This window comes from Streptopelia decaocto, assembly GCF_964273445.1.
Source record: "Streptopelia decaocto genome assembly, chromosome: 5".
In the NCBI taxonomy this organism is placed as follows: domain Eukaryota; kingdom Metazoa; phylum Chordata; class Aves; order Columbiformes; family Columbidae; genus Streptopelia; species Streptopelia decaocto.
This window is the reverse complement of record NC_138659.1, coordinates 36,800,421-36,827,098: the sequence shown is the minus strand read 5'-3', so window position 1 is coordinate 36,827,098 and position 26,678 is coordinate 36,800,421. Positions and strand designations below refer to the sequence as shown.

At 42.6% G+C, this 26,678-nt stretch overlaps 1 protein-coding gene across 1 annotated transcript in view; it reads left to right on the top strand.

Annotated features, from left to right (window-relative positions):
• Nucleotides 1-26,678, top strand: part of PCDH15 (protocadherin related 15) — a gene marked incomplete at its 5' end in the record, with an annotated part of 282,792 nt that overhangs the window by 128,535 nt on the left and 127,579 nt on the right. The window contains 3 exons of the mRNA XM_082054177.1: nucleotides 2,649-2,781; nucleotides 8,545-8,624; nucleotides 13,707-13,800. Coding sequence (XP_081910303.1) covers nucleotides 2,649-2,781; nucleotides 8,545-8,624; nucleotides 13,707-13,800 — 307 coding nt within the window. The remainder of the gene's footprint in view (nucleotides 1-2,648; nucleotides 2,782-8,544; nucleotides 8,625-13,706; nucleotides 13,801-26,678) is intronic.

Below are 26,678 nucleotides of genomic sequence, written 5' to 3'. Positions count from 1 at the left end.
ACTTAAGTATTTTAAGTCTGTTTATGCAAAGAATAAATTTGAACTGTGAAGTTTAGTTTTTTAGAACTGAAATTAAGCATATGGAGATTAGCACTTTATATTATTTTTAAAAATGAAGACAAGAGAGAACAACATTTGTAAAATCAAACAATTTCATTTGAGACCTTAACTTCTTCGTCACTATCCTCAGATTCCTGTACAGTGGAAGAAAATAACTTGGTGATAACAGTGATTTGCTGCATCAAGTCCAATCTAGAAACTGCTGGATCATGAGATTATTGAAATGTTTAGTGGAAAAAGACATTTTGAGTTGCGCATGTAGGGGTTGCTTGGCCAAAGATATGTTGGTCCACTTAGATGTAAATATATTATACAGTGTATAATATAGTTGTCTGTGGAAAGCACACAGAGTTAAAGCCGAGACAGGGGCACAGTGTCAGTGGCTTGTTGACCACGCATTTGGGTTTTTTTTAGAGCTTGAAAGACAATAAATAAGCTTAGTGTTACTAAGAGGTAGCAGGATCAGGAAATAAAATATGCAGCGTAAATTAAATACTCAGCAGTGGAAGAAAAATGCACAATAAACTGCAGCTATTTGGATACTTGTATCCTAAACAGAAGCTATCCCAAGAAAATATGCAGCCCCAGGGCTCAAGTGGTATTTTGTCTGCTAATTTATTGTGATTATTGTTGAGCATTTGGTGATGGTATTTCTTTTGCTTCAACAATGTGAGTGTGGAACATCAGTTCTGAAAGCAGGAGTATTTTAAACCAGACAAGAATACAAGCAGTGGCCAGTGGTTTATGAGGGGGTAATTTACCCTGAATTATTGACTTTAGTTATAATTGTCCATCTTCCCCTGATTACACCGGGTTTGTTTATATCCATTGAGGCAGTGACCTGCAAATTCAGCTTCTGAAATGCTCATGGATATGATAGATGGAAGGCTCTGTCATTCCCTGATGGCTTTCGTTCAAGTTTGGTTTAATCAAATAAGAACCTGGCTGTTACATTCAAAGCAGGGAGATCCTTGGCTGGATTTGCAGATGGACACGAACGCGGGACTTGCTCCAGACACAACCAGGACGCCTGGGATTGCCTGGACCAGCTGGTGGCTTTGGGGCACAGGTGGATGTTTGCTGGGCTGGTGGTGGAAAGGCCGGACACTGAAGGGTCAACTTGTATATATTATTAATATAGAGGTGGTGCGTTGACCTTGGCCAGCTGTTAGGTGCCCTCCCAGCCTTACTCTCATTCTCCCTCCTCAACAGGTCAAGGGAGAAAATAAGACGAGAAAGTTTGTGGGTTGCAGTAAAGACAGGGAGGTCACTTACCAATGGCTGTCATAGGCAAAACAGACTTGACTTGGGGGAAATTAGTTATTGCCAATTAAAATCAGTTTAGATGCTGAGCAACAGATAAAACCTACACCAGCACCTCCTCCTTTTTTCCAGGCATAACTGCACTGGGCTGGGTTTAATCCTTTCCTGGCAGGTTCTGCGTGTGGAAGTGTCCCTAGGGATGGAGCTCCTTCTGCAGCACTGACCGATGGGTGGGATTTGTCTTTCTGGACAGGGGCATTCATGGTTTGTTGTCTTGGGGCGTGATCTTATCTGCAGGATGCAGCCCCTAAACCAGCGAGATCTGTCACGGCATTGCAGTGATGGCTTTGCCATCTCATCAGTGGCGCAGGGTTATAAAACCTGCTGGCAAAGGGCGGTGGGAAGTATCTGTAACACAGCAGTGACCGTGCCTGGTCAGAATCCCGTACAGCTAATTAAAAGTATCGATCAGTGGCATGGTGTTTTGGTAGTTAATGAACTCTTAACAGAGAAGCTGTTTCAGCTGTAAGTTATCTGGTAATTCCTGGTAGGAGTCTCTAAAAATGCTCGGAGTTTGCTAGACCTGTAAGAAGCAGCTCATTGTGTGTACATGTTTTTCATTTGTCTCCCCCCGGGGAGGGAAAAAAAAAGGCCTTAAAGCCTGAGATTTCCCAGTTTTGTCAAAGGGCTTAAGCGGAGGTGTGTGCCCGTGTTGTAACACTGGCTCAGGGTTCCATCCTGGGGCAGGGGCAATGCCAGAACAAACAGGAGAGAAGACAGAGGGGGTAACAGAGCAAAGGTGCAAGAGAAAAGTCCCTTTAAGCCAGATTTGAAATCTCTCACCTTCGGAGAGCGTAGTACAGCGTTGTGTACATCAGTCTTCCCCAACGTTATCCACTTTGTCACCCTTTTGCATTCCATCTCTTCCGAAGAAAGGCAGTAAAGCGAAGGGGATGCTCCAGAAGTGCGTGTTGTGCATGGCAGGAGCAGTTCCCCTCTCAGGATTCATCCTGCTTTTCTAGAGGACGTGGTATCACCAGGGGATTTTCAGTCGTCTTTGTATGTGGAGTGTGCTTTGTTTTTCAAAGAACACTTGGGCTACTTTAAAGAAATTATTTAGCTTTTCTTCTGTTAATGTGGCAGCCTGCTTTATTTTTGATGCAGAATGAAAAAAATATGTCCTGAAGCTTTGAAAGGAGCAAAGCGAGGTTGTTGGAGCCAAAGAACACGCATTGTATAAAACAGAAAGTGGTGGTTGCCTTGTTTGTGTTGATGTATCGATTTTGACTGGCTTTAACTTTATATTTTTCTTTCTTTCGTTGCAGGAGCTCCATTACTACTGTTTACATTGAAGTCCTTCCGCCCAACAACCAGAGCCCTCCCCGCTTTCCCCAGCTGATGTACAGCCTGGAAGTGAGCGAGGCCATGCGGATCGGAGCCGTCCTGTTGAACCTGCAGGTAGCGATGTTCCCCTAATAAACAGCCCCTTTTGCATGGGCCTTATAGGAAAAGTGCTTAATTGGATAGTTCTAAACCTTCTTTTTGCGTTATCACAGAATCACAGAATTGACCGAGTTGGAAAAGACCTCAAAGATCATCAAGTCCAACCCTTGGTCCAACTCCAGCCCATTGACTAGATCATGGCACTAAGTGCCATGTCCAATCTCAGGTTAAAAACCTCCAGGGCCGGTGAGTCCAGCACCTCCCTGGGCAGCCATTCCAATGCCTGACCACTCTCTCTGCACAGAATTGCTTTCTCATCTCCAGCCTCAATTTCCCCTGGCAGAGTTGAAGCCCATGGCCCCTTGTCCTATTGCTGACTGCCTGGGAGAAGAGACCAATCCCCACCTGGCTAGAACTGCCCTTCAGGCAGTTACTTCCCTTCAGGTATTTATGTATGCTAAAAGGCTGCATATGAGAAAATAATTCCATGAATGGCTCAAAACTTGAAAGGTCTGTAATTTCTTATGTTAAAATCTTTATGTAGATGTTTGCTAGGAAATCAGAGTAGCTTAGGACATTCTGCACCTAATTCACATGGAGTTTCAGTAAGAATTTTGACGCCCTGTCGTTTCTGAAAAGCATCTGAAGGTATTTCCTGCACTTGGTATTTGTAACGAGTGCTGTTAACAGGCTGACAAAATCAGAGGTCCCTACACTGACTGACCACCCAATACAGCTCGGCAAGTGGAAGCCGTGAAAGCACGTTAGTCCAGTATTGCTTATAAATAATGCTGCATTGCCAGAGTTTGCAGAGCCCGGCTCTGTGTGCTGCTGTGTGGTTAATATTATATATCAGCTTTTTCCTACCTTATTTACTGTTCCCTAAGCTTTTGCTGTGTTGTGTTCTGGCCACACATCTTGTAAGCCAGCTGTGCAAAATGGGTAGATAAATTACAACTCTTCACATGGTTTTTTTTGGAGATCAGGAACTTAATATTGTTATGAAATAATTATAGCCTCAAGTCTAAAGCAATAAACTCAGCACAGCACGTGGTTCTCTTGTGAACGTTGCAGCGTTATGCAGACTTTATATAAAGCTGTTCAGAAGAAGAAGACTCGAGGTACTTGAGCTAAACAGAAACGATCGAGAGCAACAGGCGGACCTGCTGTAAGTCAGCGCAGCTCTGTTGAACTCAGTGGAATCAGGGCGGCTCTTAATCAGTGTATGGCGCTGCGTGTTTTGCACATTCAGTCAATGCACAGAAAAAAAGAATAATCTAAATCAAATATGTGTGAAAGAAAGGAACTCTAATTGATGCAGGTGAATGGGGAAGTTTCTATTAAAATAATTCGCTGATGAAAGATGGAGATTGTTACGGATGGTTAAGCTGATACAGTCACCTGCACTGAAGGGAGGACGACTCATTTAGCTCAGTGCTGCAGATTAATTTCTGGCATTTCTGTAAGGCCTGCACTGGGTTCGGAACTGAAGAGCCATACTGGTCAGGAGCCTTTTCCTCCCTGCTGGGGAGATGCTGAGAACAGAACCATTTGTATTGACTGGGCAGGTGCTGGAATATCTGGCTGAAGGATCTTTGGAGGCAGAAAAACTTGTAGCAGGTTTTAGCGTTGAAGGATTTGACGTAATTGAAATGTGGGTAGGAAGTGAACCTCATTGTTGGAATAATCTGCTTTAATGTTTCACTTAACCCCAAATATTTTACCTAGAGTTTTGGGTTTTTTTTCCTTTTCAAATGCTGCATGCCCAAGATACCCAAAAATGACCAGTTTGGGAAAGAGTGAGATACGTCAGTTAGTTTTAAGAGCTTTGGAAATGCATAGAAAATGCTGTCTTTTACTTATGGCTATTGCTATGTAGATTTATATTATATCACCAACATGCTATACATGACTTGAATTCAGCTAGACAGTTGATGGAGAATACTTAATTGTTAAATCACCAATATCTTTGGCTCTATCTTGGTGGATGAGTCAAGGACTGTATCTCTCATAGGGCCGTGTTCCTGGGCCTGAAACGCGGATGCTTTATCTTCATAGTGCTCGTTCATCTGCCTCATTCTGCATTAATACACCCATCTGTATGAAAGGATTTATATTGTGTGGAGTATATTTCTGTCTTCATCTTTTTTTTTAATCTCGGTGTAAAATTGGCCAGGACATTTTAAACATTCATAAACGGGGTATGAAACAGGAAAAGGCCTTTTCCAGGCAAATAGAAAGTTACCAAATAGTCATCTTGGGTTTTTTGTGAAATTTTAACAATAGCTTAAGGTACTGCTGGTGTTCCACAGGTAGTATGGAATGCTATCAGACCTCACATGAATTTTCACGCTGACTTTTTTGTTCATGAATAGTTTTAGCAATACAGAAAGTGTTTGGGACTTGAGATGTGGCTTGGTTGGTGCAGGAGGGTTCAGAGGTTGGGCCTTTATGACTCTCTTAATTACACTTTATTAGTGTTGCATACAGTAGGAGGATTACAACAACTGGGAGAGAGCAAGCAAGTAAGTTACTTCAAGTATTTTAAATATTCCCAAGTTACCCAGTCTGAGGATCTGCAGAACATCACCATCAGAAACAATGTAATTGCAGCTGGTTTAAATTTGCCTATTAGTCGTTAAAATACGTGTTCTAAAAACAAATTTTTCTTCTTTTCTGTTAAAATTTTCCATGCAGATGATGGAAAATCGTATTTTTTTATTGCACTATTATTTATTTTCTGCTGTGAGCAGTGGATTGTGACTGGTGTTTTAATTAACAACACTTGAGATTAAGTTATGCGATATTAAATGATCTCCACAGTATTAATTTGTAAATAAACCTAAGAGTTTATTGCATGCCTGGCAGGTGTTTATTGCTTCATATTCTGCCAGCTGTAATTAATTAACGTAATGCAAATAGTGTCATTTTTCTGGGAGTCTGCAAAACAAATCAGACCATTATTGTGGTCCGGTTAAGTGCCGAACAAGGAAGCAACGTGAAATCATTGTGTGCAGCTTATGAAGTCGCTGTACACCATTGATCTGGTACACTAATGGGTATAGATCGCTCTTTTCGCATGTGCGAGTCTTCTGTGTTTTCCTTAGGTACATAATAACTGGCTGATCTTTAGTTTTAAAGAAAACAGGAGGTTTTTGAAGCAGTGCTAAACTTCTTCCCCTGATTTATTTTTTAAGTACGTTGATTGAAAGGTACATTTTCTTTGGACATGAGGAGAAAATGAAATGAGGTAGAACCAGTCTTTGATTTTCTGTCGGCTGGGAAGTCTCGTGGTTTGTTAGGAGTGAATGTCAAGCATAATGAAACCTCTGAGATACAGCCTGAAATGTGAGGTGAGGACAGGACCCCTGCGGGTAAGGTGAGAACACCACAGAGGACCACTGGAGGCAGCAGCAGCCATGCAGTTCTGCTTGGTTTAGGCTCTGTGACAGTCCCATAGATGCCAGCGAGTCAGATTTTCTGCAGCCGGTATTTGCGTAATTCTGTATTCTTGGCTAACAATTTTCAACTTGTCTTTACCGAGTCAAATTTTGACCGTTTGTACCTTCAGCATAAGAAGTTCTGAATTCCGCTCTCAGCCTCGCACCTCCTGTCGCTCAGGGCCATCCGTGGACGTTACAAACAGATTTTCTATTTTGTAACTGATGGTGTTAACGAAAATATTGATTGGTACTGGAATAAGTATACACCCCTCTGCAGCATTTAGTCAATACTAAATGTTATCCACTGCTGTCTGTCTTTTATGAGCAGTTTTCTTCTTGCTTAATCCCCTCTTCCATTTGGAGACTGTGTTGTCTCAGTTTGTTTGTGCGGAAAGCCTCACTGTGGCCGAGATGCTTTTTTACATCCACAGCTGTTTCCCTCATTACAAGGCCTGTTGTCCCATTGTAAAAGATGAGATTGCTTTGGTATGCTTTGTTCTTGAGAAATTTAGTTTTGTGTTATCCATCTCCATATTGTCACAGAATCACAGAATGTCAGGGGTTGGAAGGGACCTGGAAAGCTCATCCAGTGCAATCCCCCCATGGAGCAGGAACACCCAGATGAGGTTACACAGGAAGGTGTCCAGGCGGGTTGGAATATCTGCAGAGAAGGAGGCTCCACAACCCCCCATTACCCCTTGTCCTATCATTGGTTGTCACCGAGGGGAGCCTGGCTCCATCCTCCTGACACTCACGTGTCGTCACAGGTGCTTACAAGTAATGTGGTTGTTAGTGGTTTTCTGGGAACTGAGCTTTACCTGCCTGGTCTGCGATGTCCTGGCTCGTTCCTCTGTGTAAGATGGACCTTGCATTTGCCCTTCAGCGCATTTGTCCTCCCTGAGTTTTCAAACAAAACCGCTAATGGCTTTGAGATTGCTTCAGCCCACGTTTTTATACACTAGGATGAGTTTCATCAGGCTTTAATTTCCGCAGATGATTTCAAGATGCTCGATTTATGAACATATTCTTTGCTTTATTCTTTCCCTGTTCTCATCTTTTACCCCTTTGTTGCCACAGTTAATTTTGTTAGCCGCTTGATTGCAGCTGAAGCGCAACAAGTGTCGCCTCTTTGACCTTCTCAACATCGCCCTTTCTGCTTTTATATTGGGACAAGGTACCACGTTCCTCAGGTTTCCTCTGTCATTTAAACATTTCTTTGTTATCTTTTGCATCCTTTTCTGTTTCTGTTACACTTCTGCCTGAACTTTTTCTGACTCTGTCCCCATGTATTCCTGCTTGCTTTTTCTTTTCCAGATGTTCAGCCCAAAGAGACACAGTTCTCAACTGTGGTCTGCAGGAAATGCTTGTGGAAAATAGATATGAAAAAGGATGATGGTTGAAAGATGAGAAACACAAAAGTGTACTCTCCTTACCTTCCTTCTGATTTTGACTTGTCTCCTGTTAAATCCTATCTGCCCTTCTTTGAACGTGTTGGTTGGCGTTCTTGCAGTTCTCATGGCAATGCTGTTATTATTTTCCTTGCAATAATGTGCTTAATCACTTTAGATTTTGAATGCTAAATAGTCAGATCTGCAAGACAGTTCAGTAGGTGATATTTTCATTGAATAGCACCCTCCAGTCTTTTTGTGGAAAAGGTGTGTGTGCGCTTGACAAAAAAAGTAACAATTACACAGCCACTTTGGGAAATAGATCAGCCAAAGCTGAATTTCAAAAGGAGCTTACTCAGATTCTGAAAGTAGTTTGCTCAACTTCTGAAAAGCTGCTTTGTCAGCTAGTAGGTGGAATATACTTGTTTTGGTGCAGTTAATAGTCGTTCTGGAAGGTCTCATCCTGATCTTCATGCCCCCAAAAGCAAATTATTGGGTGCTACGCTACTCGGTGGAGCATCAGCAAAAGGATTTGGATTCTGATAAACTACCAGAAAGAAGGATCTGGATAAGAAGTGGAAATAAAGAATAGGAACAAAGGAAACACAGTGTTCGGTCTAATCAGTGTAGCTGCACAAAAATAAAAGTAATTGAATAAAGTCTGAATTTCATACTTAGGGTGCTCAGTGTTCATGTGTAGCAGTAATCTGAAAATCTGTATTCAGGATATCGTCATTTCTCTGTAGGGTAAGAATTTTGATGTGCTACAGCTTTGTTTTAAGTAGCCCATCTGTAATTCCCACCTTTGCCTTAGAAACAGAGACATGAGTGTCCTTCCTGTAGAAAACTTTAAGAGAACTTCAGGGGTTAATTTTCCAGTTTATAAAGTGGATGAAATAAGAGAAAGCTTTGTAACTGACTGCATTTTATCCTCTTTTCTCCTCAAGGCTTTTGATAGAGAGGGTGACCCTATAAGATACCTCATTCAGAATGGAGATCCTCAACAAGTTTTTAATCTCTCTCAAAGGTAAGTGGAAAACCCTTAGAAAATAGACTTGTAACGTCTCAGTCAAGTGAATATGTGGGCTGAGAGCAAAAGAAGCAGCTTGTAGTCAGACAGACGCAGCTCTTCCTTCGCTTGGCTCTTAGATATTTGTAAGAGCTCTGTGAATGATATTGCACTCTGGAATTTTTCACAGAGGACTATTTATTTATTGAAAACACTTCCGTAGGTATAACTCAGCGAGGTGGAAACACTCTATTTAAAAGAGTGACCAGGGATTAATTAAAACCTTATACATGTCAGCTCTGAAATAATGAAAGGGACAATTTTTGCTTTAGTTTCCTGCCTTCGAGCATTTTAGTCTGTAATAGAAAGTCTTTTGAGCATTGTTTTAAAATCTCTTCTCCTTAAATTGATTACCAGCTTAAATAGAGTGAGGAAGAGAGGGCACCTTATGAAATGACAAGCACTAGGTAGGTCTGTGCCTGTCCCACCACTCTCTTCTTTATTTCACCTAATCAGTTATTTTATACACTCTGAAGTATCTTCTTTGCAGGAAGAAGGGAGCTTGGGTAGATGATACGACATAAGTAACCTGGGGCTTATTTGTTCATGGTGTGGGTATAGTTGCAAAAAATAGTTCTAGTTAGGTGTGAAGGAGAGATGGTACTGAAACAGGTCTGTATATTCTGACTAAGCTCCGGGTTACTGGCTGTGATAAATCTCCCATATACAGAGAATTAAATCACTTATGAAACAATGTTAAAAATAAGCCAAGGAAGATCCCAAGAGATGCTCATGTTCTTATCCGTGAAGACTGATGGGTGCACTAGTAATAAACACTTGTCAGACAAGGACAGCTTGGAGAGAGGAGACTTTTTCCTGGAGGTGGGAAGAGCAGGAAAAGCTGTTGGGCTTGGCTTTGTTGCTTAGGACTGGACTTTTCTCTGTGGATCAGGGAAGCTTTGCTTTGTTCACCAGCTCAGAGGGAGCCCAAGGGGTCGTAGCTCCAGTGCAGATTTGTTGGGTTTTCTGCACAAGCAACACTAGAAATCCACCCTTGAACATGGAGAAACTCTGTCTGACCTGCTCTAGGACCTTTGGAACAAGAACCATGAGGAGCAAGAGATGCTCTGTAGGGGGATTACTCAGCAGGTAGTTGTTCTGTGTAGTTTGTGCTTATCACATTGCATCATAAAAATCTCCATACCAGAGAGACTTAAAAAATGTGTGTGAATTCGGGCCAACTTGTGGCCTGCCAAACCCACGGCGTGAAGGTATTTGAGAAGTGGGGTCCTTGGCAGCTCCTGTTCTGTCCAGCTTTGGATGGAAACAGCGCGGCCAGACCCAGAAGTCGTGTGTGAATTCACAGCTCTGAATTCAGTCAGAAAACAGGTAAGAAATCCCTGGCGGGCTCTGTGTCCACGGGCAGCGTCACAGGTGTCACCTCCTGCATCCCACCCAGCCTCAGTGGCCCATCCTGGGCAGCCTGACACCCCCAAACCCCCCAGCCTCTGATCTGAGCATCCCGGCACATCAGGGGTTTCAGCACAAACTCCTGTGCATTTGTCTTTTTGATCTGTTGCCTCTCGGTAGAAAGGAGAGCGAGCTCTTTGAAGTGTTGTCTCGTCCCTGCTCTCCCGGAGTCTGTTTTCCTGGAAATGGTTTGTGCGAAGTTTTCTTCAGCCTTTTGCACGTGTTTTTCTAGGTGCTGTAATGTCTTCACAGGGGATGAAAGTAGGATTAATATTAACACATACAGTTAATGTGAGTGGCATATTAAGGCTACAGGAATTTATCTTAGTGTTACATAAATAAATTTTTAGATACCTTAAGGCCAAGGCAGAGACCACGAACGTGATTTTCTCTCTTATTCTCATCTGGATTATTCCATCCTGGAGCATGTCAGTTAATCCCTGTATAATTCCCTAACTGGCAGCTTGAGTACTGAATATTACCAGTTTCACATCTACCTGCTAGATCTCTTTTACCCTCAATATGAGGACTGTGAGGTGATTTTATTCTTTCTTCTTTGGCAATACAACTGTCTATGATTTATTGTGATAGCTCATTAATTTGCAGAAACACCTGGAAATAAGAGAATTGCTAAAATACAGCACAAGGTTTAGTAGCTCATGGCAGTTAATAATACATCTGACTTTGTTCAGCCCTCAAAGGGAGTTAATACCTTTCTCAGTAGAGCTGCTGCTGCTGCTTCAACATCTGCTGTTTATAAATTATAAAAAGTTTCGTTTAAAAGTTAAATGGTCTTCAGTAATATAACAATAATGTTAATTGACCTCAGCCAAATACTCCTTAGCAGAAGACAGTACATGGGACTGGAAGCAAAACTGAGATAGTCAGTGTTATTAATTTGTCGCACACAAATTACAGGGTTCGTTGCTGCAAACCCACCCACTGCCTTTACACTCAGTGCCCTATTGTGAGCCATGTATACGTGTAAAGGTAGGAATTTATGGTTAGTCTAATTAAAGTCTCAATAGCCTAATAAAACAATTATTAGTAGTCCAGTTATCATGACACTAATGCGAATAGCTAAAATTGCATATATATATTAGTATGTGCACACATGTAAATATAAAATATGTATAATGTAATTTATGTATGTAATTTTAATATTTATATATGTATGCATACATGTGTTTTAATGCTATACGGCTGCTGTAGGATACAGAGCTGTGGGAGAGGGGAGCTGGTTTGTTGTTGGTTTCTTGGTCTTGTTTTGCTGGTAGAGGCAAAAATAAATGTCTGTATTTGAGTAGCTGGCAAATGGTTTTCAAAAAGGACTCCTTGTAGACATTATTTAACTGAAAACCTTGGATTTGTTTTTCAGAGTAAGCAAGATACCCTTTTTTGAAGCATTTATATTTTTTCCACATTGCTTCCTTTGACGGATAGTGTGAATTTTCAGGCCATCCTCTGCAGGGACAGGAGTTGCACTCGATGATCCTTCTGGGTCCCTTCTGTGATTCTATATATTTTTTTAATATAGTTGATATCATTATAGCCACATCTATATCTACATATATTTGTATTATTAAATATATGGCTATATATTAAAAAAAAATATCTAAATACACACACAAACTTTCTGAGGTGTGTCCCTGGCTCTGCTGTTACACTCGACTCTTCCATGTGCCCTTTGGCCCTCAGAGCAATAATTTCCCCTGGAGCAGAGGCCTGTGCTGAACCTTCAGCATCCCAAGTCCTGCTTGGGAAGGAAGGTGATCCTGGTGGTTTCATTTTCCATTTCATGGTTGGTAACACTCTGTGTACCACGCTTTCCTTTCTCCTTCCATCTGTGCGCAAGTCTGTCTTGCACACGTTAACCACGGTTAATAACCATTGAATGTAGCATCTCCTGAAATATGCTTTTCCTTGATTCCCGAGCTTGGGGAGGGTTACGCTCCCACTTGCTGTTTCCCCTTATTTCCGTGATACGTGTTTGAAGAAACAGCTTGCCAGAAGTGTTGGCATTTACCGCTGCGGAAAACAGCGTCCAAAAGCTGGGCTGGGAACCAGTCTGCTGAGATCTTCTTTGAGAGTAAGAAATTACAGCAGAAACTCTGCAGAAATATTGTAGGGAAAAAACATCATTCTGTACAGGTGATACACAGCCAAGCGTTCTGGGCAAGTACAGCTGGTGAGACCTCATAGTCCAGTAGGACTTCTTGGTTTGACTTTGTTTTAATAAAACCTCTTTCTGGTGCGTATTTGTTAAATGGCCTATGGACTGGGTGGTGTTCACAGAATCACAGAATGTGAGGGGTTGGAAGGGACCTGGAAAGCTCATCCAGTCCAATCCCCCCATGGAGCAGGAACACCCAGATGAGGTTACACAGGAAGGTGTCCAGGCAGGTTGGAATGTCTGCAGAGAAGGAGACTCCACAACCTCCCTGGGCAGCCTGGGCCAGGCTCTGCCACCCTCACCATGAACAAGTTTCTTCTCAAATTTAAGTGGAAACTTTTGCGTTCCAGTTTGAACCATTACCCCTTGTCCTGTCATTGGTTGTCACCAAGGAGAGCCTGGCTCCATCCTCCTGACACTCCCCCTTTATATATCTGTAAACATGAATGAGGTCACCCCTCAGTCTCCTCTTCTCCAGCTCCAGAGCCCCAGCTCCCTCAGCCTTTCCTCACACGGGAGATGCTCCACTCCCTTCAGCATCTTGGTGCCCTGCGCTGGACTCTCTCCAGCAGTTCCCTGTCCTTCCTGAACTGAGGGGCCACAACTGGACACAATATTCCAGGTGTGGTCTCCCCAGGGCAGAGTAGAGGGGCAGGAGAACCTCTCTGACCTACTGACCACCCCCTTCTAATCCACCCCAGGTACCATTGGCCTTCCTGGCCACAAGGGCCCAGTGCTGGCTCATGCTCACCCTGCTGTCCCCAGGACCCCCAGGTCCATTTCCCCTACAGTGCTCTCTAATAGGTCATTCCCCAACTTATACTGGAACCTGGGGTTGTTCCTACCCAGAGAGGTGTCAGTTTGTTACATACTTGACCAGGTTCCAGTAGACACCAAAACCTTGTAAATGAAGCCTAGAGCTCTAGGACTGGTCCTGGCAGTACTGTTTGTGCCAGGTCAGTTAGGCGGAGTTTAGCTTGGTTAGACGGGATTGTGAGCTCAACAGTAATACAAAAGGCTTGAGTTCTCGATGGGATCTTTGGGTTGCGACATACGCCTCCAGCTGCCTTCCAGGCTTCGGCATCAGGAACTCCTGTCATCCTAGATAAAAACATCCAATTTTTCTATTTGTCAGCAGTTACAGGAATTTGCACTTTCAAACAGCATTTCTGTAAAATCCCGTTAGTGTTATTTTTTGTGTATGTGGCTTCCAAATAGCCCTTCATTCATTATCTTTCTAAAATTGCCTTTTTAAAATCAATAATCACAATATCCCGATTTGTTTGCCACAGCATTCGTGCCTACATTAGCCTGCTTTCAGTTGTCATAAAGCCTATAAAAGCTCATTAACTTGCTGAAAGGAAAACGTTTGTGTATGGCAAGAGTAGTGGAACAAAAGTGCTTGTTAGACATCTTTGAACTGTTGTGATAACATGTGGTTTTTGTTTTATTCCTAGTTCTGGCCTGCTGGCCTTAGGCAAGCCCTTGGACAGAGAAAGCACCGATCGCTATATTCTGATTGTCACGGCCTCGGATGGCAGACCAGACGGGGTGAGTTTCCTGGGGAAGGTGAACAAAATGGGCTGTTACAGTATGTATTTAGGCACTTGAAGTAGTCTAATTGTAGGAGCTTTTGTATGGCTCTTGATCAAATATGTCTGTAATCTGCAGTAAGTTTGTGTAGATAAAGCGTGTGTATCACTGGAGTAATATCCTTTGATCTTGAAGCCAAGTGGCCTTGCTGCTACATCTGCCTTTTTGTTATTCTTCAACAAGAACCTATGCAGTCAAGGTTTTTCGTTATTCAGATATGTGCATCTTCTATTTCTTCTCTGTGCTGTTAAATAATCAGTCTTCCTTCTTACCTCCTCCTAAAGATCAGTCACACAGGCAGCTCTGGTAGAGATTTGGGCCTTATCTAGTTAAATAAATGCATTGCGCCTTATTCAGAACTGACAGATGAAAGCACTGCCCCAGCTTCAATATTTTTAAGCCCTCAAGAAAAATCTGGAAAACTGCCCACGCCACTTTAGAACCTTTTTATTAATGGGTATTCCTACTGCTCCTAAAAAAATAAACCTTTTTATAGGCAGATATTTCTAGGTTGTCTGTATTTGCAGTTGTCAGGCATGCAGTGACCCCACAACCCAACAAACTACTGCTCGTGTTTGTGCGTAGTGTAACAAAACTGTGATTTTCAATTTCCATACTAAAAAAATGGAGGGCTGTTTAGTGATATGTATTTATTTATCAAGCAGAGGCAATAGAATTAGGTTTTTCTGGAAGTTTGCAACAATCCCAAGGGAGGAATTTACCACGGCTGAATATTGTGTAAGGTACATGAGAATGCAGCGGTTCTGCTGTAGAATAACAGCTTAGATGGAAGAGACGGCTTTCTGTATCTGACCTTAAAATTACAGTGTATAAGGGCGGGTGTAAAGCAATATATCCACATTATCTGGGCTGTTCTAGAGGGCAGCGTTGAGGTTTGAAGCACAGAAATCTTTGTCAGTTCACTATGGAGCGATCTTGAAAGCTCTGTGGTTTGCACCCTGCTCACCCCGTCCTCACCGCAGCACAAGAAAATCTTCTGCATTATTTCTGGGGCATGTTCTGTTCCCTGTTTTAGCTGCTTCACTTTATTGGTTTGCCTTGCTACTCAGTATTTACTCACATTTTTTATATTTTCCTCCAAGTATTGAGAAAGTTTTACCGCCTTTATTCAAATCTGTGGCAATATGAAGTGACTATGACAGAACCTACACCTTTTCCATTAAAAATCTGGTTATGGTTATCTTCCATAATTTATCTTAATATTTGTAACTTTGTTACTTGTGAACTACTCTCCATTCTTGATAGCTACACATTCAGTTGTTTTAATCTCTTAACTTCTGGCTGTGAAATCTGAAGATTTAAATAAGAGACTTGTGTACTGTTTTGGACTATCATATGCTGCTGAAATTCTGTCTGGGGCATAAAAAAAGCTACTGAAAGGGTATTTCTTCTTCCTTTCATTGAGAGATTCATTGTCTTAGAACTTAACTGTATCCGTTTCAACACTCAGAAGATAATAGGTGCTTTTGTAATACAAACCCAGTTAATCACAGCATGCTGCTTAACACGAAATGGTTGTACATAAGGTGAGATGTGGCTTTTGAAGCTCAACTGTTTAAAATCCACCAAAAAATAAGCCGTGGAGGGTTTCGTTAGTGTTGGCTCTGACCCATGCTGGCAGAGGGTGTGCGAATACAAATACGAACAGCAGCGTTCTCAGAAGTAATTGGAATGAGATGCAGAGTTTGAGCATTTTTTTAGTGGTGTCTTGTTTGGTTTGTGTTTTGGTTTTCGTTGTTGAGGTTTTTGTTTTGTTTTAAGAAAAAATTAAGAGTATCCCACAAGGAAATCAAGTAATTAGAGCCCAAAGAGGTGTTGCGACATCAATGAAAGGTGTTTGCAATTGCCTGACGCTGCCATGAACCTCATCATTTCTCAATGAGCGAACAGTTGTCAGCAGTACAGCAGCCACTTGACAAGCAGAAAGACGAGCAAAACAGCAGCAGGTTGCTTGACGCTTTGGTGCTGGATATTCTTGCTGTAACAACAACACACACTTAAGAATCCACTCCCCTGCTAGCTCATTATCTGCTTTCCTCTCTCAACACCATATGGGTTTTTTTCTGGAGTTTTGTATCCACAGGCGTGTGTGTTAATTGTTCTCACAGTGAAACGCGGTCACACTTGTGTGTGCTGCCTTTTCTGCTGCTTGCTTCAGGGCCTTCATCGCTCTCTCCCACCTGGCCGCAGCTGTTTTCTTCTGTTATGATATTTTCTGCCCGTGGTTGGAGCACCTTTCTTCTTAAAACTGTCCAGCAGAATACCTGGGCTTGCCACATGGAATAAGTTCTTTGCTTTTATTTTACAAACACATGAAACCCATTGAACGTTTTCCATGCTAGGAAACTGGTTTTGATCAATTGGCCAGGCTTCCGTGTGGCTTTGCGCAACATCTTTGATTTGTAGCTCATCCGGACTTTGTGCTGTTTGACGGGCTCCTCCTGGGCCAGGGGCTCATTTACAGTAGTTGCTGACCTGGCAAACTGTTCTACGGACACGGACGTTTGTTTCAACAAGTCCGTAGAATTCCATGAACAACTTTTTAGGGAAAAAACAAATCCTACCATTACAAACCTAGTGCTCCCCAAACTAAGTCACCTGCGGCTTGTTGTCACGTTTGCTTTTTTGAGCGATTCTATCAGTGTCTACAGAAAGCTCATTATTGGAATGAAGAACTTGTTTCAGTTTTCCTAAGATCACAAAGTTAATTCCACAGGCAGGTGCAATTTAATTTAAATGGCAGTAACATACAAGAAGTGATTTATTTGCATTCAAAAGTGGGCTGTTTGAAACTACCCATTCGCGTCACATACACTTACAGTGAGCTTTTGCATTTATTCTGTACAACTTTTTCTGTGTTTGCTGCTTTATTTAAAATTTGAAAGGAATTTAAATGGAAAAGACTTTATTAGTGTGTGGAGAGGGCGGAACCTTTCTCTTCAGTTACAACAAGAATGTTTGGCGTTTATACATTTTTGTGGTTGGGGTTTATGAACAGCAGTCATAGGGCCACAGGGTGATTCAGGTTGTGTGGGATCTCGAGTAGTTTGAGCCTGTTCCTCAAGCACAGGGTTGCACTGACAATTTGACTGTGGAGCAGGTTGTTTAATTTGGAGCCTTCCAGTATAAAGACACATTAACAAGCCATGTCAGTACCACTGGTGTTTCGTACTTACCTGAGAAAGTTCAGTCTTTGCAATTTCAGCCAGTGAATTTGCTTCAGAAGTTGTGAACGGTACTCGAGACATTTCATTATCAATAAGATTAGTCAGGTAAGTTCTGTTGTGAACAAAGATTTTTAGCCATTATCATCATCTGTGAAGTCTGTTGAACACCTTTTTTATTCATTTGAAATGTCTGTGGTCCCTTGCACCTTAAATTTCTGGTGTTTTAATTAGTTTTCCTGCTCTTTTTTTTCCCCTGTGTCATTAGTAAAGGGTCTAAGAGACGTTTAACAATGTTGCTATGGCACTAAGTAGCTGAGGTTTCTGTATTCTGAGCCCTGAGGCTCATTTAACTGCCTAATGCTGTGTGGTGACAGTCATGGTGACACCTTGTGACTTTGGGGGGCTGCTTATTCCATCCAAATTAATACAGCCCTCCCGATGCCTTCACTAAGCAGCACAGCGTTCCATTTAGCGCTGTGGCCCGGCTGACACCTTTTCATGCCTTATAATGCTCTTGATTGTTTAAAATGCTCAGCTGTGCTTCCCAGGCTGCTGTTGTTCTGATTTATAACCTGGAGCATTAACAGGCTTGTGGTTTTTCTCCGACCTTGGAATAATGTGACCTACCACCCGTCACTGTTAACAGCACAACAACAGACAATTAAATATGCATTAATTGAGTAGTCAGGGAAATATTTTTATTTCCCTGGTAATGAGGCTTAGTGGGCAAAGGAATGATGTGCAAATAAAAAACTATATCAAGCTCAAATTGTTTTCACAAGTTGTGGTATGTTTGGTTGGGATTTCAAGGCAAAATTCATGTCTTTTCATTTCAGAGGGAGAAGTTAGAAATAAATATGTATGACTTTTGTTCGAAGAAAGAAGCAGCCTTCTGTGCTATTTATTTTTGGCTTATGCAAGTGTGTGTCACTTCATTTATACAGATAAAACAGGAAGCTCCATTGTATTGTCTTACTCTGGATTGTGTGATTTTAGCAGAATTCAGACCTCCAAATACAAATGTCTCGTCCTGAAAATATTCACCCGGCACTTCAGAAATGTGGTTCTGCCCAAGTCTTGGCAAAACAGAGCAGCTCGGTGCCCAGTTTACAGAGCCCTTTGGGATCCAGCAGGTCGGTATTAAATTGTCAGTCATCCAGGGGCGGTTCCCAGGCTCCCAGTTTTGATTATATTTTTAGGATGGCTGAAGCAGAGCAACCGCATCGCGGTATCCCTGTCACACTCTCTTTGTGATACCCAGAAAATACTGACGGGCATTCCCGTTCTCCTGTACGTCTTAGAAGACTCAGCATTTGCTTAACCTGTTTTCCCAGAATCTGTCTTAACCACCAGGCCGCTAAACTACCTTGGAAGGCCAGAAATAGCTGTTGTCCCTCTGCCCTTTTGAGATTCTGCAGTTCGGTCTGAGATTCGCTGGACAGGAGAGATCAGAGGCCACCAAGCTCTGGGAGCCTTTTCTCTGAAATCCGTGAATCCAAGATCTTGCCCGTTCATCCCAAATCATGAGCAATAAGCACTTCAGGAAAAAAATTGAATCATTTTAGCATTACAGACCCCAAAAAGAGGTTTGGGGCCCTGTTTCCTGAGGAGATAGAAGTGACCCATCTGAGAGAGAGCTGGGCTGGCTCAGAGCAGCTGGGTGCTGAATGCAGGGATTGAATTGGCATTTTTGAAGACATTTTAAATCTTTTGTGTGTGTTTTATTTAGTTCTGAGTACCCAACACTGGATTCCAAATTCCCTTCTGATGTCTGATGCATGGAAGTGAGACACTGCAATGTTTAAGTGTGGCTGAAATGCTGATGGAATACAGGAGCTTAAATCAGTTCAGGCTGTCAATGAAAGAATAAACACCATTGTATTCTTGATATAGATGTTCATACCATGCCACATTCCTTCTTGCTGTCTCGTTCGTGATCAGAGCAGACCGGCATTTCATGAGGGTGAACCATAAGTAGCTTTCTTTCAGTTCACTGTGTTTCAGTCGTCTTAGTAGATCATTAATAATTTGGAGCACCTATCTCCCATGACACTTGAATTAATTACATTCCTTAGAGCAAACAGGTTAGCACTGGATCAATGTAGTTTAGACGAAGGTTTACTACTTGAATAGCATACAGAGAATGAATTGATTATGCCGATTTTGCTGTTGCTCCTGTAAATATTACCGGTGTCTGCCCCATATCAGTTTCATTTTCCATCAAGAGTAAAGCATGCACACTCTTTTTGGTAAGCACTCCCTGAACGGTGATTTTGTGTACAAAAAAGGCTCCTACTTAACCGGCCTGTTTGTAATCTGTTAAATAAGATTGCCAAAGAAAAGAAAATCAATGGAATCTGCTCATACTGTGGAACTTTAATACCACCTTAATGTAGCACATTTGTTTTGATCTGTTGGCACAGTGGGAAGGAATAGTTCTTAAATGTATGAAAAGGAACAATACAAACAGAGAAATGAGTTGGTAATTTCTCCTCCAAAGAACTCCCACTGGAATGATTTTCTTTTCCACAACACAAACTGTAACTAAAGATAAACGCTGTCTATTACTGTTTTCCTGACAAGTCCTGTACTTCCTATGGGAAAGGCTTAAAAATTTCAGCTGATCTGTCCATTTCGGTTTGCACAAGGAGAATTTGGCCAGATTTCTGCTTCTGCGAGCGAAGACTTTTCTCGGTGCATCTTTTTGTTTACTGGGGAAAGCTGTAGGAGATTCCCAAACTTCCAGTGTGTGTGCAGCTTGTCTGCTTGCATTGTGTGGGTGAGAGCCCTGTAGAGGCTTTGATTTCAAATGCTAGCGGAGATGGGGTGACTTAAGTAATCCACATAAAGAAATAGATTGATCAATCATTGCAGATTGCAATTCTGTTTTGAAAGATGACCTTAATTATTTTAAGGTGAGAAGCAGCTCTGCACCAGGGATTACATTTTGTATCCCAAAATAAATAAGCTTAAGCAGAACTATGTTAAAATAGATCTTGCAGCAGAGTTCTCAATAACAGTAGTGTATACTGTAACACTGAGCATACATTACTCTTGCTTTGTATATACGGTAATACCACAGTCACAGAATCACAGAATGTGAGAGCTTGGAAGGAACCTGGAAAGCTCATCCAGTGCAATCCCCCCATGGAGCAGGAACACCCAGATGAGGTTACACAGGAAGGTGTCCAGGCGGGTTGGAATGTCTGCAGAGAAGGAGACTCCACAACCTCCCTGGGCAGCCTGGGCCAGGCTCTGCCACCCTCACTGGGAACAAGTTTCTTCTCAAATTTAAGTGGAACCTTTTGTGTTCCAGTTTGTACCCATTGCCCCTTGTCCTATCATTGGTTGTCACTGAGAAGAGCCTGGCTCCATCCTCCTGACACTCACCCTTTATATATATCTGTAAACATGAATGAGTTCACCCTTCAGTCTCCTCTTCTGGAACTGAGGGGCCACAACTGGACGCAATATTCCAGGTGTGGTCTCCCCAGGGCAGAGCAGAGGGGCAGGAGAACCTCTCTGACCTACTGACCACCCCCTTCTAACCCACCCCAGGTACCATTGGCCTTCCTGGCCACAAGGGCCCAGTGCTGGCTCATGCTCACCCTGCTGTCCCCAGGACCCCCAGGTGTCCCTTTCCCGTACACTGCTCTCCAACAGCTCGTTCCCCAACTTATACTGGAACCTGGAGTTGTTCTTGCCCAGATGCAAGACTCTGCAATCATGACAGTAAACACCGTGGTCATGAATTTTAGTTAGACTGGGAGGGCTAATCTGGGTGGACTGGTTTTCAGCCAGCGCTGGATGTGCTCTGGGTGTTTTAATCACCAATGGATAAAGCTGTGGCACCTCTACCTGCAGCTTTGTCTCTGCTGACAAACATTGCCCTACTTGGTACGCTGGCCTCCAACTACGGGAGGTGATGTGTAGCACACAGTAGGCTCTAAATTTGGGTTGTTCATCTCGTAGAAATGGTAAAGTTTCATTCCTGGGAAAGCGAGGGGCTTTTCAGCTGCTTGGACAGCAGGTCGATACTCTTTCTCTTCCACAAATAGACGCACAGGGTCGGAGCCCTGGCGTAGCAAGGGCGAGCTGTCCCATCAGCCCCATGTCCTTGTCAAGGATGTTTCTGGAGTGTACGTGGTCTTCTCTTCCTTTCCCACTGACATTCCCATCTTTTATATTTTGGGATGTGTGAGGTTTCAGTTTTGGGGATTAATTTTTGTGTGTTTGACAACTTTTCTCTTTTTTCTCCTCGGGCTCTTCCTGATCTTCTTTCGTTAGTGTAATTATTGACAAGCTCCAGCCTTGTCATTCCCTTCAGCTTCAGTCTCTTTTCTCTCCTAAACTTCTTTGCAGTCCAGCTGGCCATTCCTTCTTTAGAACTTGGAGAGCTGTAGAGGCTCGATAGATGCCACTTTTAATGTTCTCATGCCCTACACTGGAAGGAAACAAGGTGTGAAATCCCTTGCTGATAGGAACAGAGTGGAAAAGAATAACATGCTCACCCGTGGGCTACTTCATTGTCATCCTCCATCACCAATCGTCGTTATTATTATTCCTATTAGCAACGTCACTCTTCAAGTTGTGACTCTCCTGGGGCGCTGAGCCTGGACAGCGTTGCAATTAACCTTTGCTGTCAGTCACGTATATTTTATTCTGGTCCTTATCACTCGCAGTATTTTAAGATCTGAACAGACATTTCCCCTGCTTGGTAAAGAGTAGCTATTAATTTGGCTATCATAATTTAAGTGTCATTTTCTTGAACTGGATATAGATAAGTCCTGATATATAGATCAGAAGCATTGTTTACAGTTTCTTTTTCTATCAAATAAAGCCTTGGGCTTTGCCTCAGATCTTAATATTGGAGGACCAGTTCTATCTAGAGATGATAGTGTTCGTCTTAGAGTTTATCTAAATTAATAAACTTACTTGGCATCAGAGCTAAGAATGTTTCCTCTCCAAGGCACAGAACGCTCTCATCAATTCCCAACTTCAATTGAAATGGCAGGATACAAATAAAATAAGTCACAAGTGAAATTTCCTTCAAATTTATCATCCATAATTTTATCAGAGCCTGGCATACTTAGGACAAAAGATATTTGTGGAGACAATGTAAATGTTACGTTTATTGCTTAGGGAAGAATTATACGTGTAAGAACTATTTTAGTGGCCCTAAGAAAGCTATAAATTGCAGCTGTTGATCTTTTGTTTGACTTATGTTTGTTATAAAAGAGAAGGAAACATGGTTTGGGCCAGTAATAAATAGGAGATGCCTGATATTTGGCTGTACTACTTTTTTCCCTGCATGAATTTCCAGTAATAACTTCAACACTCCTTTCCAAACCACGCTTGACGAGTCTTTTGCAGGAATGTTTGAAAACAGTCACAGCAGTTTTTATCCTTCCTGTATTCTCTCGTTTGCATGAGGAGTATCCATTCAGTTGATTATGCAAACCGGTTGTGAATTAGGTCTCTCCCTCATTACTTCGGGGAACCACTTAAGTTTGTTTAAAGACTTTTAGTGGTAATTAAACATATGGCAGGAGCTTTAGCAAACCAGCAGCTCTGTTTCAGCAGAGAGGGCTGGTTTACTGTCTCTTGCAGGATCCTCTGCAAAACACTGCAACTTTTCATCATTCCTTCAGGAATTTGTGAACCTGCTTTCATTCCGAAGCCTGTCATGAGCAAAATAGCATCTGTACAATCAACGAGGCAAATTAAAAGATTCTCGCTGCAGCTGATTTTCTTAAAACATCTCTTCAAACATCATCTTTTTCTCTATGCATTTTTCCCAGGTTTTGCAAGGAAAACTCTGCTTCGCGCTGCTGGCACTTCCAAGCACAACCTTAATTTTAGTTTGCCATAGGCAGGTCACATTGTGGTGGTACAAGACCAGAGCCAAACCGAGAAGACAAGAATGTTTGTAGGGAGCTGGCAGCACAGGCTCCAGCACTTCAAGTCTGAGAATCGCTGAATGAAGCCAAATTAAATGTTTTATTTGATCCTGAGGCCATGAGGGGTACAATACAGCTATCTTTCCCCCCTGCCTGGACCAACAAGACAAGAAATTGGGCTTTGCAGAAGTAAACGGGCACACAATTGGAACTTGTAATTAAATATAACTTCTACTGCTTTGGAAGTCAAAGGTGAGATTTCCTTTTAGAGCTCCTCGTGCTTTTCATTAAGGACTTAAAAATGTTGATGCGATGAGTTGTGACCAAGTTAAAGGCATCGCCACCTCTGTTTGCGTGTGCTGGGGGTTCCGTGGCAGAAGAATTTAAACAAATACCATAGAAAATGAAGAGCGGTTTCTGTGATGGTGGGAGCGATCTGGGGCAGCCAGCGCTACCTGCAGCTGGAAGGGGAAATGAGAAATGCTACATTTCTCTAACAGTACGAGAAACTGAGCTTTATACAAACTATAGTGACCCTTTACTCGGTGTGTTTGAGCTTCTCTCTGTATGTTTTATCCCCCAAACATGATTCAGTACCTGGGGTCCCTCTCGCCCTGACCCACAGTCTACTCGCTTTCTCTTATGTTCTGTTCCAGTGACAGACTAAAAAGAAATTATGGCCGGCCTCCAAGACAACTTCTGAGCAATCATTATTTAATCAATGTGATTCTTAGCATTGCTGGGGACTTTTTCCATTATCCACAGGATGGACGATCGTGCTGTTACCAACACTGCTGCATGCTGCAGTTCTGAATAACCCACTGTCGTTTATTCTAGTTGTCTAAAAAGGCTGTTTCAGAATAGCACATCGGTCTGAAGCTGGGGCTTGCAGAGAACTTAAGCAAATCTTTGGAGCCGTCTAATGGGGATATAAAAATGTTGATTTTTATTTAATAATCTTTGATTATAGCAGTTTCTGATGGTAATGGCAGAACTGCTGCTTTATGCTTCTCAAAGAAATAAAGGCTGCTGACTGACTTCATGTGAAAGGCTGGAGTTGCTCTGACAGTGGGACAACAAATGTTTCCTGTATTCAGATGAAATGGCAAGATCTTTGAGTATGTCCATATTATTTTTTGGTTTCAGAGTTTGTTTTTACCATGAGCCAGCACTGGGCCCTTGTGGCCAGGAAGCCAATGGTACCTGGGGTGGGTTAGAAGGGGGTGGTCAGTAGGTCAGAGAGGTTCTCCTGCCCCTCTACTCTGCCCTGGGGAGACCACACCTGGAATATTGTGTCCAGTTGTGGCCCCTCAGTTCCAGCAGGACAGGGAACTGCTGGAGAGAGTCCAGCGCAGCCACCAAGATGCTGAAGGGAGTGGAGCATCTCCCGTGTGAGGAAAGGCTGAGGGAGCTGGGGCTCTGGAGCTGGACAAGAGGAGACTGAGTGGTGACTCATTCATGTTTACAGATATATAAAGGAGGAGTGTCAGGAGGATGGAGCCAGGCTCTTCTCAGTGCCAACCAATGATAGGACAAGGGGCAATGGGTACAAACTGGAACACAAAAGGTTCCACTTAAATTTGAGAAGAAACTTGTTCCCAGTGAGGGTGGCAGAGCCTGGCCCAGGCTGCCCAGGGAGGTTGTGGAGTCTCCTTCTCTGCAGACATTCCAACCCGCCTGGACACCTTCCTGTGTAACCTCATCTGGGTGTTCCTGCTCCATGGGGGGATTGCACTGGATGAGCTTTCCAGGTCCCTTCCAATCCCTGACATTCTGTGATTCTGTGAATTAAGGGAAGAGAACACAGAGGCATTGCTGCTAACCCAGAGCTTATTGTGGATGCTCTTGGGGTGCTCTTGCCACTGGATTCTCACTTGTGAGAGTTTGCTCAATTTGGACTAATACAAAAATGAGGAATATTTGAAATACTGGTTATATTACAGGATCTTATTTTACTACTCTTAGAAGTTAAGAGCAGAGAACTCAGTTTTATAAAGTAGTTTTCCTGTTTGGCATCTCAAGAAAATATTATTCCTTTGCAAAAACACTGCTTTTTAATTAGTGAGTGAAAGTTTAAGTACAACTTGAGAGTCGATAACAAGTGGAGCACTGTCCTGTGTGGCTGCGTTGGCTCCCAGGTTACGCAGGATGCTTAAATTGAGCCGAAGTATTGCCATCAATTTGAACAATTCTGAAGTTGTCAGGTAACAGAAGAGTTAGAAAACAGTTCCAAATGTCTCTTCTCCTGTCTCCCTCTCTCGCTGCTTATAAAATCCCTACAAACTTGAGTTTTTTCTTGCAAAACTAAGCTAAGCGAAAACTCTGATTTTTCCATTTCTCGTCAGTCTGAGGGTTTAGTCTGAGCCGGAATCCCTCAGCACCAATGTCAGGTTCTGTCCTGTGTTACAGAATAACCTATAGAATAACTCAGGAAAGCTCTCACCCTTCCTACGCGCAAGTCAGCCTGGTAGTCGATGTATTCCTTTTATGAGGTAACCCATACCTAATGACAAACCCCATCAAAAACTCGGTTCTGCGTGTTCTCACGCAGGGAGTGCTTCGAGCGGGTTCCCAGGACCGGTCTGCAGCGTGAAGACAAACCAGAGCACAGCGTCTGGAAAACACTGCTGCTGCTTCGTGCTGAAACGCTCTTATTTTTGTCCTCATGGGGAGAAGCGACCAGGGCTCTACGTTATTGATAAAAACGTTCAAAAGCATCCTAAGATTTATCTCAAAATGCAGGTTGTGTTAAGCAGAGCTCAGCCTTCCCTGCTGCCTCCGCTGTCTCCTCCGAGGTGAAACCTGAGTCCCCTTTGGTACTTCTAACAGTGACCTCTTCTAGACTTAGTCCAGCACTCCTGTAAGCTCTGTGTTTAAATAATATCATGATGATTTGGTTTCAGGAAGGCTTGAAGTGAAGAAAAACCCCTTTTGTGTTCCAGACATAGAAGCATTACTGCAGGGTGCTGTTGTTAAGAGCTTCCAGAGCATAGTCCCTTGCGTTTGGAGAAACCCCGTTGTTAGGGAGAAGTGCTGGTAGGAGTTCCCCAGATCCTGGTGCTGTGTTCATCTAAGTGTATGAGCCCTTGCCCACTGGCACGCATTGCTCTGCAAAACTTAGACCTGTATGAGATTTTACTTTCAGCACTTGATTCAGAAGTTACCCGATACAAAGGCGTGTTTTCGCAGCTCTGGATTGATTCAGCATCATCAGATTATAAGACACATCCCCTTAAAATTCTCTTGAATAGAAAAAATATTTCCAAAAAGAGCAGCACGCACTGTCTTAAGCCAATGTTTTTAATGCCGTATTTCTTTCAGTTTATTAAATCTAGGAGTTTTTATTACCCTGTGTTCTGTGGAATCCACTTAGCTTTGGAAGACTGATTTACATTCAGTGTGCATTGCGTATCAAAGCAAACATTCTGCACTGCTTTGTGTTGGCAATAATGCACAAATTGTTAAGTACATTTTCCGTATGGGCATTGAATGTGGGAATGGCAGATTCGGAAACAATTAGCAAATAACTGAACATGAGCAAATATAAGAAGCCAGTCTGAAAACACCTTTTTTTGTTTCAAAACAAAAGGCAGTGAGTAGCTTTTGAGTACATTAGTTGTCCTTTGCCACGTGGCAGATAGAAGGAGCTTGCCCCTTAATAAAAATGAGGTGATATTCTGCATTTATTGTGGCCAATTCCTGCAGAGACCTGTGAGAATGTAAAACCACTTGAGGTTTGTTGCATGGG